This window comes from Hippoglossus stenolepis, chromosome 4 (genome assembly GCF_022539355.2).
Source record: "Hippoglossus stenolepis isolate QCI-W04-F060 chromosome 4, HSTE1.2, whole genome shotgun sequence".
Taxonomy (NCBI): Eukaryota; Metazoa; Chordata; class Actinopteri; order Pleuronectiformes; family Pleuronectidae; genus Hippoglossus; species Hippoglossus stenolepis.
Window position 1 is genome coordinate 15,990,658 of NC_061486.1, and position 19,791 is coordinate 16,010,448.

Below are 19,791 nucleotides of genomic sequence, written 5' to 3' on the forward strand. Positions count from 1 at the left end.
TAAAAGTATGTAGAGATAATAAAAAACTGTACATCAAGATAAAAAAGTATATCAAGATAAAAAAAATTGAATATAATAAAAAAATATTGAAGTTATGCTGGTGCATTGCAGCCCTAGAATACACCTTCAAATATAGAGGGTGGTCAGCATATGACAAAACAATATGTTACAACATAAAATATAAAATAGCCATGACATTGTGAAATATTCAAATAAATGTTTAAAGTGGACTTTTCCATCTTATTTCATCCTACTTCTTCTAAAAGCAACAGTGTTTACATTTATTTACTTCTCTTAGTTTTTTCTTTCAAAAACTATTGTAGTTTGTGGTGTGGGATATTTGTTTTGGCTCATTTTATACCAACAAATAAATATAAACACAATGTGTATGATTCAATAGCGCCACAACCACAGCCTCCACAATGAACTTACAGTTACATCTACAATTTTGAACTGTTTCAACAAAACTTAAAAGATTAAGTGAGTGTTATTTTATGAATATTAGGTTGCAATGAAAAACATTACACTTAAATCCAAATTTTTGACTGTGGCTTGCCAACAACATTAAGCTTTAATCATGGTTAAAGGGGCAGGTCTGCTGATGAAACATGTTTAACAAGAAACAGAAAAACCCATCATTTATTTTAATTCTACATTTAATATGATGAAAACAAGGCCCTGTACAATCCACCTTAGCAGTGAGTACAATAATTATTTTACAATTTGTACACATTAGAACACGGTGCTGAACTCGTTCCACCTGTTCACAATGCAGTCGAGAATGAAAAAAATCCTCTTTGAAACCTGCACCACGAGGAACCTTCCATTCAAAGAGAGGAGATCGTTTTCATTTTTTGGCCGATCACAGAGCAGGCCCGAAGTGAAAAATGTGTCATGAGAGACCAGACGGCATTTATGGAGATTTTTCTGTGAAGCTACAGCTCTTGATCTCCGAAACCACCAGTACAGACCTGGCACAAATATTGAAAATGGCATTAAATATTTCAGCGAAGTGAGGTGCGGTAATTAAAACAACCTCAAAAAAACCCAGACGTATTTGCAACATAAACGAAGCACTCTTCACGATTTCTCAAGTGCTCAAAATGTTTTCACTGCTGTTGTAAACCAGGTCTGTACCAGCTAACACTTTGTCCTCTTCTTTAAACTTAAAATCCTCGGGAAAGAAAAAGGCCAAGAGTGTCTGTCAACCTGTACAGCCATCGTTGTGCCACAAAACACAAACATAACACACTGACATCGACATTTAAAACAGGGGAGTGAATTCAAATGTTTTCTTGGTCTCCATGTAGCCACACGTTTGCTTTAACATGTCGACGCTTGTTCTCGACAGCACGTGGTTAAATGGCAAACAGGCTCACCCAATTCTCGCCAAAGGCCACAAGAAACATGACTTTTATACAAAACTAGATCCCCTCCTTTCATTTCTCTCAGCAGAAGAAATCTAATATTGCTAGAAAACTCCCCCATCTCATGAATGATTTAGTTTGTCTTTTTTTTTTTTTTACACAATTTATGGAAGAAAAGTTAAGCTTCCCAGTGTTTCCCAGAATCAATGATGAAAGCACTTCCAAGTTCATTCAAAGCATAGCAGTCCACAAAAAACTCTCAACTCCATGTTAGCTTTCATTGAATTCACTTGTTTTACGCTACATAAGTGTACACTTTACGGTCCTCCGGTGTTCGTGCCAAATATTCCCTCTCAATGAGTCCTTCAATCCTCTTCTTGATGACTACAGGACTAGGGAGGAATCGTGATCGCAACTGCTGTGTGACCTACAGAGACACAAAACACAGTGGTTAGAATGTTACAATCTCTTCTTATCCAAACATCATCATCATCACCTTGATTTATATCTTATGCTTTCATTGTCTGTTCATTTACTACATTGCTCTACACTGCACTGCCCAGTGCTGGCGGCAGGTTGTGGTCAAAGGAAATAAATGGGTTGGGAATTTTTATTGCGTTAATTTGGTTTGTTACGATTAAAGCTGCTTTGTAAAACAGGGGCTGGCGAAGATGTTTGTGACATGCGATGGGCGGGAAACTGGAAGAGTACAAATATCTCAGAATGAAAAAGAGGTGTTATACATGGAGAAGACGCCATTAAAATGTCAACTTGGAATAAAACAAGTTTTGAGAAAGTGTCTGACCCACACAATCTCCTGCTGCAAAAGTACCTGGACATTTTCCATAGTTCATGTCTGAAAACAGCTAAAGACTCCGTTTCAATTGACCTCAAGCTCCATCGAACTTTTGGCCTCCCTCCTTGTACATCACATCATTCAACACTAGGAGGCTAACTGAGGAGAGCCTTATGAGCTGTGTACTGAGAAATATGTAAAATGGACTAAAGCCTATTTCAGCTTCTGGCTTTACAATCAGGTTAAGTTTTCCTTTTAACAGCTGAGTTTCAACTGACTGACCTCTGCTACTAGGATATTGTGCTGCATCTTCTTTCTCGACTTCATGATGCGAACAATGGCAGCTTCGATCTCGTGCTTCCTGTCGTCGTCCACTTTCTGTCGCGTCTCCTTCCTCTCTGGGTCTGACTCGCCCTGTTTAGCAGCCACTGGAAGGTGAACAGGAGTGGAAGGTGAATGCAAATGGCAAGGAGAAATGACACTAAAAACAATTATCCTCTATTTCCAGAGTAACTAATCTCTGGAAGTAAGTCTCTGGAGTAACCAATCAGACAGTGTTAAACAGACTGAGTCAAGCATACAGTTATGTCGTATAATAATATTCAAGTATAGAGAACAATGCATCGGTAATTAGAGATGTTCCGATACCATTTTCTTGTAATTGACACCGATTCTGACACCTGGACTGATATCGAGTACTGATCTGACACCAGTGTATTTTAAAAAACCCGATATTTTGTATTTTAACAGCTGTGTGCTACTAACCCAGTAGGGAAGTGATGATTGCTGTCACTAGTGTTGCACTAGTGTTGTAATTGGAAACATTGTTTTACTTGTGGGGCTTTCCAGCATGAAAAGTTGTCAAATAGCTGACACTGCACAACCAGAAATTAACTCTTTTTCTGCTGTTCTAAAAATAGTACTTGCTATTGGCAGTACAGCTTGACTTCTGTTGAGAAAATTGCTGTTTTATCTGGGTGAAACTTCTAAACTTTAAAAAACGTAATATATCAGATTGTTGTGTAGTTTTGCAAACTCTCCTGTGCCTGACTTGGCATTTTCAGCAGTGTTGGAGGCATTTCCGATGCCAATATCGGTATCGGAACATCATTACCAGTGATGTAAAATAATGCTTTTTTGATTCTAATCAGAAAGCATCTTATGAACCTGTCTGGATCTTGACACGGTGCAGTTTGGAGGTAAACTGGTCATTGACTGTAAACGCGTGGCCATTCTCGATCTCCTTGGACTTGGGCTCCTTGGTAAGAACTCTCTGAGTGGGTTTCCCACAGGCCAGCGACTGCAGCGCTCGCACCAGCTCCCTCTCTGGGATGTCCGTCTCCTGCTGGATCTCCTACAGGTGGAGGAATTAAGTTCAGGGCTATGAGACCAGACCACAATACCATAGATGTGACACACAGAGAAACTCAAATGACAAGTACTTTGTCCAAGTGAAATCATCCAGTCAATCAACACAAAGTCGTTTGTTGTTTTGGGCATAGAACCTAGTTTCTGTGACACATGTTACTAAATACTGTACCTCAAAGGTGGACTTCTCTCTGTTATTGAAAAGCATGAGGATGGTCATCTGGAAGGTGGAGACCTGCAGGATGTGCTTCCTAGTGTTGGAGCCCGTCACCTGAGCTCCTCCCACTCCGACCTCTGACCCATCCTCCTGGGACCAAGTCAGAACGAAAGACCAAAATCTAAAAACATGGTTCAGAATTTCTTTCCACGAGACATTTTGTTTTCTGTTACTGGAAAACCTCAACATATAGATGTTCAAAAGAAAAAGTTATCACAACTTAAAAATGAAAAATCAGCACAGGGCAGCCTACCAGTGCTGAGCAGTTTACATTCTCCTTGAAAATAATGAGTTGTTATTCTTTTAATTATTTCTCACAATACTTCACTTTATTATTTTTTACTTCAATGTAACAGTGTTTCCAGCAGTACATTTAAAAGTTAAGTATTTCTCAAACACTCAACACTGCTTAGACACAGTTGCATGTCTGAACTTCAAAAAATAAAACTTCAGTATTGACAAAGGATGAAAACAAGATCACCTTGTTGTTTTCTATTGCGCATTCATGTGACACTGTAAATAGGTCATAATATTCTTATTTTGAAGCATGTACCTTTTTGATGGGGCCGTAGAAGGTGGCGTTTAGGTCTGCAGAGCCCATATGGTGCTGCAGTGTGAGTTGTCTTCCGCTGTGCTTACCAAGATAAAACCTGCAAACAGGGTTGAGTCACTCTAGGTTAGTCTCTAAGAATAGTCAAGGTGTTACAATTAATCCAACTGAAGTGTTCGTTCTTTACACCATGACAACATGGCATAGCACCAATGTATTCATTTTCGTGAAATAGACATAAGATCACATCTTCAAGAACTGATAAGTATTGTTGCTGTGGTCAGCTTCAAACAAAACATAGACTTTGTTCAGACCAGGTATTAACACTACATGACTTCTATTTTCTTTTCAAATGGGTAAAATCTTATTCCATAGCAGAGCTGCACGCTGTGCATTGAGCCAGTCTGCCCCTCCTGACATCGCTCTCCTTATCTCTTGCTTGTAAATGGTCTGTATTTATATAGCGCTTTTCTAGTCTTGACAGGTTTGACCAGACAAGTTAACATTGTCCCCTTGTGATCAGATCTCTCAGGATGGATGTTAAAACCAGGTCTGAACGGGGCCATAATGTGGCTCTTGAATATTCTTTCTTTTCACACAGACACATGCTAATATTAAACAATATGCAAATATAAACAATAAACCTCTTATTCTGTGTAATAAGTATAATAACAGACCAACCTCCTAAAGACTTCAAACGCATGTCTCGGCGAAGGAGGGATACTGCACTTGGGTGTTGCTGATTGTGTCGGCCAGTATCCCGTGGTCAGGACTCTCACAGTGAGATCGACTCCTCCAAGTGACACCTTACGTTAGAAAAACACAGGACACACAGTCAGATTTCAGTCATTGGTGATGTAATGCATGCAGCTTGAAGCTATTGTAAATTTATGATTTGTACTACTGTGAGTAGAATAAAAAAACAACAACACTTAAGACAGACAACAACTAATGAGTATTGAATCTTGTAATTTCATGAAAGAATAATTTTGATAAATACGGAAAAACTATGTTAGACATTTATGTGACATTTTAAAATGCCTGTAGATCTTTTGTCTACACTGTCTAGATCTATACAGGGCAATAAGATGCTTATAACTAGAATTACCACACAGCGGTTTTATGCCTCCACCAACCAGTGCAGTTTCTGTGTACATATTTCAACATTATTTTTTACAGAATCATAGAGGTCACTGAAAGGTTACAACTGAAACCGTAATCACTTTATCTTTGAGTCCAAGTGACAACTGATTAAAGTTGACGAAATTCCCTCAGGCAGTCTTGAGATATCACATTCAACCTCCATACCTCCAGGCCCCAAAATCTAATCAGTTCATCTTTGAGTCCAAGTGAAAGTTTGTACCAAATTTGAAGACATTTCCTTACACTGATCTTAAGGTATCATGTTCAAGAATAACATAAACATACTTTGTGAGGCCACTGTGACCTTGACCTTTGATCTTGGCTACCAAGATGGAAAAAAAAGCTCAAGTGAATGTTTGTGCCAAATGTAAAAGAATTCCCTTTGGGCATTCCTGATATATAGAGTTCAAAACAATGCAAGGCCATGTGAAAAAATGTAAATGAAAAATGTATTTTGTGAGGTCACTGTGACCTTGAGCTTTGACCACCAAAATCGAATCAGTTCATCCTTATGTCCAAGTGAATATTTGTACCAAATTTAAGGAAATTCCCTCAAAGCATTCTTGAGATATCGTGTTCACAGTAATGGGACTGACAGACATACCAAAACATTATGCCTCCAGCTCCTGGCTGTCGCCAGTGCAGAGGCATCAAAAGTATTAAGACTAACAAACTGGAATAGTGTCTGGGATAGTACTTATGCAAAACCTGTCCATCTCCCGAAGGCTCTAGATTTAACACTACAGGCTACTCAGTGGGCTTTTAAAACAGGGCAGTAAAGCAGATGTCTTTTTTATTATACACATTATCTAGTGGGTCTCTGCTGCTGCTGATAATCACCCCACAGGTGCCAATATGTTAACTATAAGTTTTATTCATTCACCCTTTATTTTAACTTGGGAATAAATCGAGGTACAGACCTCATTCACAACATAGCCGAGTACAGAAAATAAACAAAACATCCTAAAACACCAAGAAAACAGAAATAGGAACCAGCAAGTTTGGCAAAATAGCAAAAGCATGCGCTAAAGCCATTGGAATAAAAACAAATCAAACGACTCCACCAAAACAAGAAGAGCTGGAGGCAAAACAAAGTGAGATTAAAAACTTAAATTGCACTAATTGTCCTTGCGTGTGTGGAGGTTTTATCATTTGATTTAGGATTTGTTATTCTATTCCTTTTTGGATCTCAGATTTATTTATGCATTTCCTATTATTGTATGCATGTATTTACAAGCATATGAAGAACGAAGTATATTTTTCTTTATGTTTGAGTGAGCACGCTAAGACGAATTACAATAGAATTTGTAGATGTAGCTGTGGCTGAAAAGTATTCTTGAAACATAGTCACTGAACTGAACCTCAGCAAATCACAATAACAATTAGACACAGTGACAGATTATTCCAGAGTCTAATTCTAGTGTCAAAAAGCCACGTGACAGCACAGCACAACTGGAAATTAGCACCGTGTTTCCCCAGGTTACAGAGAGTTAGCTGAATAATTGTTTTCGTGTATCTGAGCAACACAGCAATGATCAATCATTAGAGCAGCCATGTAATGATTACAGATAACAAGTGGGCTCTCTAATTTGACAGAATGAGATGTGGCGTGTTGTGTCTTCTCACCCCGGTTGTCTGTAGATGTTGTCTGAACTCATCCATGGTGGTGTTAGAGATGCTCATGTCCCGGAACATGCCCTCCAGTTTAGAGGTGAACTGACAGCCGCACTCGGTCTGAGCAATTAGACCAGAGGAAGGTGAATCAAAAACTGGTGGTCAACAAATCTGTCAATTTGTAACAGTGGTAAGTGGACACAGCCTAATTATACATAACTACTATTTAAATTTCCTTTGTCATGTACCTTTACATCAAATAAACATTAAATGCTTAATATGGAGCTTTACCGTAGATACAAATAAAAAATGTAAGCTTGATAACCACTTCTCTGCATCTATAGGCTTAAGGTTTTTCATTCCATGAAAAACTTTGACTCAAATCTCGTGCTCACCTTGAGCTTTGAGATCATGTTTTTCTCAGAGTCATCAGAGACGCTCTTGTTGGTGAGCAGCCTGCGGGCCAGGTGCTGCTTGTAGTATCTCTCAAACACATCCTTCTCCTGCATGAAGCGGAAAAGCACCATGGCCTTGTCTAGTATAGACTCCACCTCCTGCTCTGTCAGCTGGATGAAGAAAGAAAACAAACACAGAAAGTGACACAGGGACCATGATACATCCGTCATGTGAGCAGAGGACGCAGCAGGTGAGGTTAGCAGCAGCTCTCCTGATCAGCATTGATAGGCAAAACAAGCTACTAAACTGAAATACACAAATACAATGATTTGAATTTGATCTTAGTCTTGTGTTTTGCATCAAATATTCTTAACAGCATTGGAACAAAAATGTACATGACTTCAGCTGGTGCTGCAGCAGTTACTCAAAGTAGATCCAGCTCCACCACATTTCAATGAACAGGATAATAGACCACTTAAATCCTGTTAAGATATACATAAATTAATTATCAATAACTATAAATAAAAAGAAAACACATATATAACCAAATATATACACCTTGTATTAAGAAAACAAACATACATTTAAGGAAAATGTAAACATAAATGCACAGCTTTTCTGCATTGTTTATTCTGTAATATAAAAGTTTTCATATTGTTGCATATTGGCAAAAATAAACAGAGATACCAATGTGTCTGAAAAAGACTTATCATCCGATATTTTAAGCCAATTGATGTTTTGGCCAGGCTCTAGTAATAAGGGAATTTCTTTAGGAAGTTTTTTAGTTTGGCATACAAATTTGAAATGGTGCTATTTTTCAGTGTTGGCATCAAATCCTAAATAAGAAGTTCATAAAAATATAAGGCAAGTATAGATCACTTACCCCTTTGACGCCTTTCTTCAGTTTGTCATCAATGAAGAGTGAGAGGTATTCGGGCGAGCGAGAGTTGAGGTTAAGGAAGTACTCAAAGTCCCCAGCAATAGTTTGCTTGAAGAGCCGATCGTTATTGAAGGACTCCTGGAGGAAACGGTCGAAACGGGACTTCAGGTCCAGCAAACCCTGTAGTAAGGAGACAAGGATGATACAGCCAAAGTTTGTATTAGTAGTAGCTTAACACAGCAATTAAAGCTCCAGGAGCAATTAAAGCTCCAACAGTAGATAAAGTGGAGAAGGGTCGATCTAATAGAATAAAAAGCACAGAGGCTGTTGGATCAGAGTAACAGCAGGAATGTAGGAGTAAAACTGCAAACCACAGAAAATATTCCACACAGGAGCTTAAAACAGAGTCTTTCAAACATAGTGCATTCTCTCTATGCGCTTAATAACCTCCCACGTTATTTAGCACAGTACAACAACAAAGTGCAGATGAAGGCATAGACCATCATGGTTTGTGGCCACAGTCTCAGGGGGTCTGATGGGAAGTGCATTATGATCAAGGCTTGGCACGCAATGGTGCTAATGCCTGCTTAGCCAGTGGAAATTACTGCATGATCTCTAACAAGGCTAGATGTTAGGACCACTGTCTTTTTCTCTCTCATTGACTGAAAACACATTACAGCTGTGCTTCAACAGACTGCATGCTCCTTCTGACCTGACCTATCTCGTTGAAGCAAGTAAAGCGATAATTTTCATTTTCCTGCTTTTTACAATAACCCATACACCTGCACTGCAAGGTCTCCTGCTAACAGAGCATCTTACCTGGATGTAGTCCACAGGGTTCTTTCCCTCTCCCTCCTCCGACACGAGCGCCTTGCCTTGCTCCCGCAGATACGAGCTCATACATTCACACATGGTCTTCAGCCCATTGGGAACTCTGCTGAACAGCTTGTACATGCAGGCCAGGTCTGTGGATGGATATTCATGAGTACACAGACACACATCACAAAACTCTGTCTAGCGGCTGAAAATGACTGCTCAGTTGAGATCTGCTTGAGAGACGGTTCATTTGCACGTGTAAGTGAATTGAGTTCTCCTGAACAATATGAGCACACTTTCTGATGCGAGAAAGGGGAAAACATTGTAAGGGCATTACTGATCCACCATTTTTCTGTTTTGTGTGAGTGAAATATACTGCTACTTTGAGTATTTAATTATCGCTGATAGATGACCAACTTCCACCAAAACCTGTAGTATAAGTTGCATACGACGGAGCGCTTACCGTCTGTTTTGCCATTCTTAAGCATGTGGACCAGGCCTGAGTTCTCCATCTCCACAATAGTTTTCATGTGTTTGGAGATGAGCTCCCTCTCCACCACCTTGACAATTGGCTCCTCCGTGGACTTATCCAGGCAGTGCATCACCCGCTCGATCTCCTCATTAATCCTGGCTTCCACCTTCTTTATGTACACACTGGCACTGTTTTCTGCTAGGAACTTTTGGCTCTCCATCTAAATAGACCAAGAAAAAGTTGTTTTGAAAATGATCTTCACTGACATTGTATTTTTTATACGGATCCCAGAAGGGGAAGGTGTAGCCAAGCCAACAACTAACAGGGATCCAAATAAATAATAAACAATGATCAGCCGTGGGGAAAATTCTCTCACAAACCTGAAAGAATTCTGCAGACATTTCTAAGAACGGTGCCTCAAAGTCTTCTTCATAAACAGATCTCCCTTCAAGGCCGAGGATCATCAACATTTGGCAGGCATTTCTAATGGCCCCCCTGGAGAAAAGAGAGACAGACCAAATGTTGTCAGCACAATCAGTAACGCAAGACACTACAGAAACGCTTCAATATTAAACAGAGAACATTTGTGGATGCTCATGTTAAAGTAATTACAGTGGACCCATTATAATGATCATATGTGTCATGGGCCAAAATGATCATATAGAAGCGGTTGATCACTATAAACTAATTGCGTGGCTTCTGTTGGATGGTCCTGGAACTCTCTCTCTCTCTCTCTCTCTCTCTCTCTCTCTCTCTCTCTCTCTCTCTCTCCTCCCTCTCCTCTCTCTCTCTCCTCCCTCTCCTCTCTCTCCTCCCTCTCTCTCTCTCTCTCCCTCCCTCTCTCTCCCCTCCTCCCTCTCTCCCTCTCTCTCTCTCCCTCTCTCTCTCCCTCTCTCTCTCTCTCCCTCTCCCTCACAGACACACACATTGAGATCGGACACACATGAAAATTCTGACTGGAATTTGTAAACTGAGAAAATGTATGGAGAGCCAGAGGAGATGGCAGAGCGCGCTTGGTTTGGCTCGATTCGGTTGGCAGTGTGCAGCGCGAATTATAGAGACGCATAGTAACAGTAAATTAATATATAACTTAATAACCAAGTAATAACTTTTTTACATTCCAAACATGTATAAAAAGACCCAAAATGAACACTGTAGGCGGATTACTTGATCACTATAATTGAATTATTTAAACAGCATTTGTATAGGATCGATTCTGTCCCAAGCTTTTTGATCCATATAAACGGTTGATTACTATATCCATGATCACTATAAGTGGTTTCCACTGTATTAACATCCTGGCTGTTGTAGTTGTGACAAATCTATCAGGCAGCTCTTTAAAATCATGCATCCTGTCCAATTCCAGTGACACATGAAGATATATAATTTTCCTTAATTACAGTATTTGACTATGATGGATGTTAATTTAAAAACCCTTTTCTTACTTCTCCATGCAATCAATCCTGGGTGGAAATTTTGCCTACCTGTCCACCACCTCCCCCTTCCTCTCGCGAGCGATCATGTCCAGGAGGGTCTGTCGGAGGTGGTCTCTGATGCAGCCGTAGCGAACCACCTGATCCCTAAAGATGATAAGACCCAGGTTGTAGACGTTCTCTACGTTGTTCTGCTGCACATAAACCCGGTCCTGTGAGACAAACACCAAAAAAGAGAGAATCATCACTTGTCAAACATTTTTTTCTCTCATTGTATCATCAACATTTTTCATCTGGTTAGGTTTGTGTCATGACTTCCTCATGAACTGCACGATTATAACTGAGCAGTAGTTGAATTGATTTCAGTGTTACTTCCTGACCCACTTTCATATACCTCTCTTTTGTATAAACATTACAAACATGTAGAAATTACAAAGTTCAATTGTTATAACAAAATCACATTTCCAAAGAATACATCAACCCATCAGCAATAACTAAAAGATTTTGCGTCTTTACAAAATTGTAAATTTTTTCTGTGGTAATCACACTCGTTAAAGAAAACAACACTGTACATTTATGCATAACTCTAATGACGTAGCCTGCAATAATGTCAATAGTGTCAATAATAATTCTGATATTATATATTACCGATGTGTGATATTACTTAGTCTGATGAAGAATACTTTCAGTGAGCTGTGTAACGCTTCATGTTCAAGTAAACAGTACACAACAAGTTGATATTCTACTCTGCAGTTGGTTGCTTAGTTACAGAAAATACTACTACTACAAGGAACAACATTGGTGAAAAGTAAGTTACTGAAGCTGCTTTCAGACATGCACTGGAATCCGCAGATCCTCCGTATTTTCTCTGGAGGAGATGCATGCGTGAATGCAAATATCGTGTGACAACATAGTTTCTGCAGACTTTATCCGCCTGGCCTCCAAGTATCAAGTCTGTAGAAATCCGAATAAGTCGATGTGTGAACACAGCAGGATTCACCGCGAGCGAGTGGGGGGTTGATGACGCTTCTAAAACGTGGCAGAAGCAAAAATTTCTGAAAGGCGAACTATGGGTAAACGCCGTAGCCAATTTTCCAGATTTTACCCGGAGGTCATGTCTGAAAAAGGCTTGAAATAAAGTGTTGGAAACGTGTCAAGACTGATTAGAACCAATCAGGAAGTGACTTCAAATGTGTCAATGTTTGCAAACATCTCTGCTTCTGCCTCTCCAGACTAAAATGCAGCAACAGTGATGCCATGTCAAACTAAAATATGGTAGTGTGGGTGTGGCCTAAATGTGTTGTGAGAATCTTGGGAAACATCAGCTACTCACCATATACATCAGGATGTCTCTGATCATCACCATCGCTGTCTGATGGTCATTCCAGGCCTGATTTAGGGTTTGGAGGAAGTTATTGTTTAGGGAGTTGAGGACATCTTCTCTTACCTGTGAGTGAAACAGACAAACACACATGCACATAAGAGGGGGGGAATCTTACAGTGCAGGTCTGCAGTTAAAGTATCAACAAAATGCCTGACCATGAACAAACAACTTAAAATGTATTGGTGAACAGAAGAATTGCCTCTAACTCAAGCTGTCTCTCTTCTAGTCAGGCACACAACAAACAGCTTGATAAAAGTCACACTGCAGTGTGACTCAGCAAAGAAAACTAAAGTCTCTGTAGAGTAAGATTCTTAAGGGCACACCGACCTTCTTTTTTGCTTTTCTCATCGTCTCTGAACAGAGATGATGAATTATCAACTGCTCCTCATGTTACAATGGATCAAGCCCTCACAGACTCACCATATTGTTACTTTACACATCAACATAGAATGTTGAAGACGGACCCATTAATCTGAACATTCCTAACTCAAACACTCAAAATGCAGACTCATGGTTTTTATGACGCAATTATAAAAAAATATATATTTTTAGCGAAAACTTTGGCCGTAGTTAAACTGTTGTGAGCAGGATTTTATGTTGGCTTCAAAATTCACCTAGTGTCCTGTCCGGCTGTTCAGTGCTGGTGTGGAAAACTGAGCTGAGACTCAAATAATATCATTGTTCAAAGTCAGTTCTCCACTGCAAATCCTTCTGTCAGCAATTATTCACGACAGAAGTCATTAGGCCAAACATAAAACCAACTGAGAAGTAGAATAACCTTAAAGTACGGTACTGTAAGATCTAACGGCTGTGAAGCAAAAGAAAACTGTCATGTTTGAGTTGTCTTCAAAGTTTGTGTCTGGTTGAAGTGTCTGAGATGTGTTTGTAACTTTCTAGGCTGCATGTTACCACTACCACTCTCTTTCAATGGAAGTGATATTTGGATCGTTATTAGCAAATAAAAACACACTCCAGTGTCAGGTGTCCCTTCTTTGATCTGCTTCTTGTTGACAGTCCCTCGCTGCTAATTTACTAAGCCTGTCAAGTTGAGAATGTACATTTCATTAAGCTGTTAAACCATTTGGCTGATACACAACAGCCGCCTGCTGAAATATCATTCAATGAGTATCTGCACAGAAGCAACCACTACAAATATCACATGGTCAAACTTTGATGCTAATGATGTGCAGCAACAAATACGTGACAGCTTAGGAAAAACTAAACTTGGGAAAAAAAACCAAAAATACTAATCTTATAGTTACAGGGTCAGCATTGTATTGCTGTCCCTTGAATACTTCTTAGAATAATGGAATTCACTGACATTTGGCAAGACTATTATTTCATTTTCAACGTATCTCTTCAGTTAAATAAGTCAACTAAATGCCCACTTGGAGAAAACTGCCTTCTGTAAAGGCGTCATTCAAAAACACACACATACGCGCTCCTGTAAGACACAAGGCTAAAGCTGTATGAAGGAGTAACCTTGTACAGCTCAAATCTAGATCTAAATTACCACTCAAGGACACTGTATATACAAACTCAGGTCAGAAATGTTAAATCTGTCAAACCAAGGCCTAGGTGATCCTCAAAGAATTTTGCAAACCCCCACGAGATAAGACTCGAGTAACAAGCTCTGAAAATAAATTCCCAGCAAACAGCCCATATTTTGAGCTGTTACCTTTGTTTGACCAGGATGAGAGACAGGACAAATCATTATGTGAATCTTAAAACGGAACTTGTAGCAGATTGTTAAAAAAGAAAAATCCTATCGAAAAGGTTTTCAAGCAATTCGCTTAAATTCAGAATTCAATCAATAGGTCTCATTACATTTTGAATGATCAGTGATTATAATCATAGTAATTGGAGAGAATTTATAAATTGTAAAATCTATACTTTCAGTGCAGACCTAATTCTTGATTTTAGCAATACTATCTTAACTACCTTATACCAACAGTGTTTGCCGCAGAATTAATTCAATTTATGGCTGTGCACGTAGGTCACTCTCACACACAACAGATTCAGAGTGACAGCTACACAGAGACTTAAGAGTGAAAGATAAGATCTCACGTGAGAGAAAGAACTGCTCTACATACCAGAACTGCAGCTGAAACTATAAGGCCTGACTGTCTGCGTGAATGCTAAAAACGTTATGGACCATAGCGTGATCAGGCGCCCTAGTGCGACAGTGCGAGTGAGCACGCAGCAAATTGAGCTGCACACACCAAATGAGAGAACTCTTGTGTTATCATGAAATATGAAACTGTGGTGGGACAAATTAGACTATGGTGGGCCGTAACAGTCAAGATAATTAATAGGAAACACTGGTATCAGTAATTACATATTACAAACTTTAGTCACAGATCAGTCATAAAGACTTTTTAACACAAAAACAGAAACATTAATCAATTGTATTTATTCAATAATTCTGTCAACTAATGACTTTGATGATTATTAACCAAGCCTCACTGGTGGACCTTTCTGGATCTTTTTATTTCTTCACTGAAAACCACACATTTGCTTGTTAAGGATATTGAGATATTTTGATATGTGCATTTCTAAATACTAAGGGCTCGTATGGCTAAGGAATAACTTGTGTGTTTACTACGGAGCCCACTTGTACGGAGACAAGTGGGTAACCGGTGCTGCCAAAATGTACTTAAAGTTCTGCAACCGTGTTATCCCATAATCTCAGTTAGTCTTACTTTGTTGATAAGGTGTTCGGTGACGACCTCCCGCAGGCCCGTGTACAGTTTCTCGCCGTGCTTGTGGAGCACCATTGTGTAGGCGTTCCTGTACAACTCCTCAAAGCTCAGGCCGCTGTTATTCTTCCTCTGGATCTCCTGAATGGCGTTCTTCAGAAGGTCCCAGATGTTGTTGACATACTTCTCATCCATTGTCATCTGCAAACGACAGCCAATAGTAAAATGATTATCACGTTTGATTATTTGAAGCAATACTCGTTTTTCATAAAACAAACCTCTCTACACAGAAGTCTCCAACTTGTGAGCAGTTTTTACCTCAGATTTTTTTGAGTTAGAAATGTGGGCCAGGGAATGAGATGCAGAATAATTAGATTACCTGATTAGTCCAATTAATAACCACAACCTGTTTGTATGGGCTGTGATATTGCATATACATCAATTCACACTCTTTATTCATTTACTTTATTATTGAGAATGTACCACATTAATATATCTGTGTTATACTCCCCCTGCCTCTAATAAGCTCCCACATCTTTGCTGTCTGTGAACTTATTGTGCTGTTAAAGGGCCCTTTTGCCCCAGGCTGAAATTCCTCCCCTGGAGAAGCATCTGCTTATTATAGCAAATAATACAGGATCTTTACTAAACCTAACAGAAAGGTCTGGAAGAATCAGTCAGGAGGTAAAATACTGCCTTACATCAAAAAGTCCTAATGTTACAGCGATGCTAACAGCTCAGCAGAGAGCAGTTACCATCGCAGCTCATTTGAAACAACCCCTAGGAGACAGTAGTTGTATTTAAATAACACGTAGTAAAAAAAGACTGAACTTCAATGTCACAAATGTGCTTTCCCTCAGTACTACAGCCTTTGATGAGAGGTAACAATAGAGTTACAGCATAACACTGTGGGTTAAGAGGCACTTTTAAAATTCTTAAAAGTTTTGCGATGCCTTGTTATCCCTGGTAGGTTACTCCACTATTTGTGGTAAGTTTGGTTCAAGTTTAACAGAATCAATCATGTCTTCTTATTGAATTACTGTCACTTAACCTTAGACATCTTCCTTAAAACCAAATTAACCCATTTAATTATTGGCATAAAGTAAGGCAGTCAATCCCAGAAGGGTTAGAAGTCAGATGTTTAATTTCTACAATGTCCTACTCAAGTGTGCTTGAGGAAGACAAGGAACCCCCAAACTAAGGAGGGTTGTGGGTGTTATTGTGCACTTTGTCACATCAGTTGGAGCGTCACAGTAGCTCCAACTGATGTGACAAACTGCACAATAACACCTTTCGAAATACCTTTTAAACACTGGGAGCTTCAGTTTGTGTGGTGCGGGCTGGAAATGTGTTTGATTCATCACAATAAGGAAGAGCAGGCGAGATGATGTTTTAGTCACCCACACACAGTGACAAACATGTAATTCTGCACTGCACTGAGCTGGAACGCATCTAGTGATGTTCAAATACCGATATCAGCATTGGAAATGTCTCCAATACGAGTATGGAAATCTATGTAACAATCCAATACCACATCTTTAGTTCCACCCAGATAAAACAGCAATTTACTTTTGCCGGAAATCACTTCTTCTTTGCCACTTCATAACTGCCACTGAAAAGTATTGTGTTTAGGGCGGTGACAAAGAAATGATTTCAAATATTTTAACCAGAACAAGCTATAATATTGGCAGTTTGGTAATATTTCACGCTGTAAAGTCCCACAAGTAAAACAGCGACGTGTACCGTGGCAAAGACTTAAGTTTCGAGCTATTTAAAGGAAGCAATTGTTGTGTATACCTAGATTTATTCATTGATCATTGTCAAACTAGACAACAAAATGGCACTCTTTCTCTGTATGCATTTGTTTTTCAAATGGTTTACCCTGAGCCAGGCCGCACAACAATGACAGCAATACAGGGCTAGCAGCATACAACTTTTAAAATACATTATATGTATGATTTTTTTTATCAGATCGGTACTCTGTATCGGCCAATACACTGAGTACAGGTGTAGGACTCTGTATCAGGAAGGGAAAATGGTATGGGAAGGGGCCTCATTATAAAAACAAACCCCAAAAGCTTTACACCTAAGTATTTCTCCTCAGCATGTTTGTGGGCTCCACAGCAGCCAGACGCAGGAGAGAGAACTTCTCCTCTGGTGAGGAGGAGCGGTTTGTGCTCCCTCTCCACAGACATGTCCATACACATGCATGTCAAGAGGCCTGATGGCATCTATGTCTCTGTCAAGACTGGGTCACACGAATGAAGTCTCACTGTATTGACACAAACATGCTCACATACAAAGGATGTGGATCATGCACAGTCACAGACTGGCTGACATTTCATTTAAAGCAGAATGAGGTCAGTTCGTAAATGAGGTCTTTCAGTGACTAGCAGACAAAGGGAGTGTCAGGTAGACGAGGAGACGAGTCCTCCATCACGGGTTTTTACCAAAGAATTGAAAACAAAAACAGGACTGGGAACCATCAGAGGCAGGGGCATTAATGCAAAGCAAAAACCAGGGTTAGCTGGGATGATTTTTGTTAGCATCCATTTACAGCTGTGGCAACGTCGCTGCTTATTCTAGCAAGCATCTGGAAATGCAGCGATGGTCTTCCTACAGAGATGTCAGTCGAATGTAAAGCTCGGACACAGCAACATAGGGTGCATGTGGTAAAGAAAGCTATTAGCAGCCAAAACAACAAGTGTCAAGAGCCATGGCTAACGCTAGCCTCGGCTACATGTCGACAGAGCCCATCTGCAAGCGACGGTTTGGGGGATTTGAGAGGTTTTAAAACGTGAAAGACAGTGAAAGTTGAATTTAAAACTCATCTCTGGGGTTCACAGATAAACTTCCCCGCCGACCACCTCACAGGGAGGGCGACCGGACATTTGACGGCTGCACTTTGTTTACGTAGAGACAAGTCATTTCTGCTGCCCAGCTGGTTAGCATGCTAGCATGTAGCCGGCAGCCCAGACCACGGTGGTCGAGTCGCCGCCTGACGGGCAGGCAGCGCACCGACGGCGGCGTGCACTTACAGGAAAGGCCCGTATCCTCATCTTGGTGTCCTTCTTGGTGCCGCCTTTGCTGAGATTGGACATGGTTGCCTCGTCCGTGGGCTCTGTATTCACATGAACGTGTTCTCCGGGGAGGGACGGGGGTGGCGACTGGTTTGTGGAGCAGCCGACGAGCTTTCACTCGACCTCGTAGCTCCGCGTCCCGGCGCCGCAAGTTTATTGTTGACAGCCCGACGCCAAATCCGAGACTTGTTCATGCAGCAATGGCGGAGGCGCTGCACTTCTCATTGCGCAGAGCTCACGTAGCCCAACTCACGCGAGAAATCAACAATCTGAACTACTTGTCAACTTCTCTGGCACCTGAACGAAAACCATTAGTACCACAGTATCGAAATAATACATCACTAATGTACTACTACTACTACTACTACTACTGATTCACGCTTTCAAAACACGTCGTTAATAAAAAAAGTACGCAAGTGACAACACATAAGTATGATCAGGAATATGTAGGCCTACTTAAATAATGAAAAGTAAAGGTACTCACTGGAGAAGGGACTGGTTCCACTGTTCCACAAATCAACCATAATCAGCAGATTATTCCATAAAGAAAATAACGAATCACAATTCTGTAGAGAATAATTGAAAATCTGCTCCACCTCCACCTCACTAGTAGTGTTTCTTTTGTCCAACCTATGCTCCAAACCTCATAATTTATAATGATTAAAGAACACACGAGGGAAAGCAGTAAACACTCACCTTTGAGAAGCAGTAATCATCAAATATTTGGTATTTTTGCTAGAAATATGCCATAAACCTTTATTAAAACAGATTTTCAGCTTTACTTGTCATTTGGGATGGGCCATTCATTTAGAATACAACATCGTATTTTATAACCTCTTCCTATGTTTTGTATGGCAAAATATTAATCTGTAAAGTATCTTGTAAATTGAGCGGTGATAAATGACAAATGCGGTGGACTAAAAAGTACAGTATTTGGCTCCAAACTGTGAATATTAAGAAGCATTATAAGAAACTATTCAAATACAAGTACCTCAAAATTGTACTTAAGCAAAGTAGATAAGTAAATGTACTTTGTGGCCTTCCATTACTAACATTATGATATCTTTATAACAACTATTAAGCAGATAGTTTTGATTGTTAGAGCATTTATTTAATCAGCGCTCCAACTGACCTCCTGAGGCTGTTAGACCTATGTTGGTTATCTGTGAAGGTTCTCAGTCATCATCAGATCAGGGCATCTTCAGGAGTTGTACACGTGTTGTACATAGATAACTGGACATGTGTTTCTTGAGGACGTTTCATCTTTCATCAAAGAGGCTTCATTCAGTTCATCAAGGCCAACAAGTCCAGCGACCAGTGGACATACGTACAACTCCTGAACGAAATATGTTGGTTGTTATTTTTCAGGGATGTAGAAGAAGAACACAGATTCGTGACTGACTTTACTAGTAAAAGTTATAAATTGATCATGAATTAATAATGAGAGAATGTGCCCGTGGACTAGAGGAGGTAAAAGTCCCCCGACCCGCCACATATAGAAGCCTGAGACCAAAAAATAACTACAAAATGTTATATTGTGTATTTGTGATTGTCGTGTGTCTCTTTATGGTCATTG

The 19,791-nt window shown here is 39.9% G+C and overlaps 1 protein-coding gene across 2 annotated transcripts; it reads right to left on the reverse strand.

Annotated features, from left to right (window-relative positions):
• Positions 1-638: 638 nt before the first annotated feature.
• cul3b (cullin 3b) lies at positions 639-18,450 on the reverse strand. 2 transcript variants are annotated; one of them, XM_035154517.2, is made up of 16 exons: positions 18,174-18,450; positions 15,139-15,336; positions 12,386-12,499; positions 11,104-11,264; positions 10,000-10,114; positions 9,611-9,839; positions 9,151-9,296; positions 8,335-8,511; positions 7,451-7,621; positions 7,068-7,175; positions 4,980-5,104; positions 4,302-4,398; positions 3,704-3,835; positions 3,331-3,517; positions 2,446-2,591; positions 639-1,794 (listed from the first exon to the last, which is right to left on the reverse strand). In XM_035154517.2, the coding sequence occupies exons 1-16, from the start codon at positions 18,234-18,236 to the stop codon at positions 1,663-1,665; spliced, it is 2,301 nt and encodes a 766-aa protein (XP_035010408.1). In that variant the 5' UTR covers positions 18,237-18,450; the 3' UTR covers positions 639-1,662. The 2 variants fall into 2 exon arrangements, with proteins under 2 accessions (XP_035010408.1, XP_035010407.1); XM_035154516.2 differs by having other exon boundaries at positions 3,704-3,838.
• Positions 18,451-19,791: the final 1,341 nt, after the last annotated feature.

Excerpts from the sequence above, each read along its gene's own strand:
- cul3b (XM_035154516.2), bottom strand. The coding sequence starts at position 18,236 with ATGTCCAATCTCAGCAAAGGCGGCACCAAGAAGGACACCAAGATGAGG. Across the intron at positions 15,337-18,173 it reads TGAGGATACGGGCCTTTCCT|ATGACAATGGATGAGAAGTA; the intron begins GTAAGTGCACGC and ends TGTCGTTTGCAG. Across the intron at positions 5,105-7,067 it reads AACATCTACAGACAACCGGG|GTGTCACTTGGAGGAGTCGA; the intron begins GTGAGAAGACAC and ends TTCTAACGTAAG.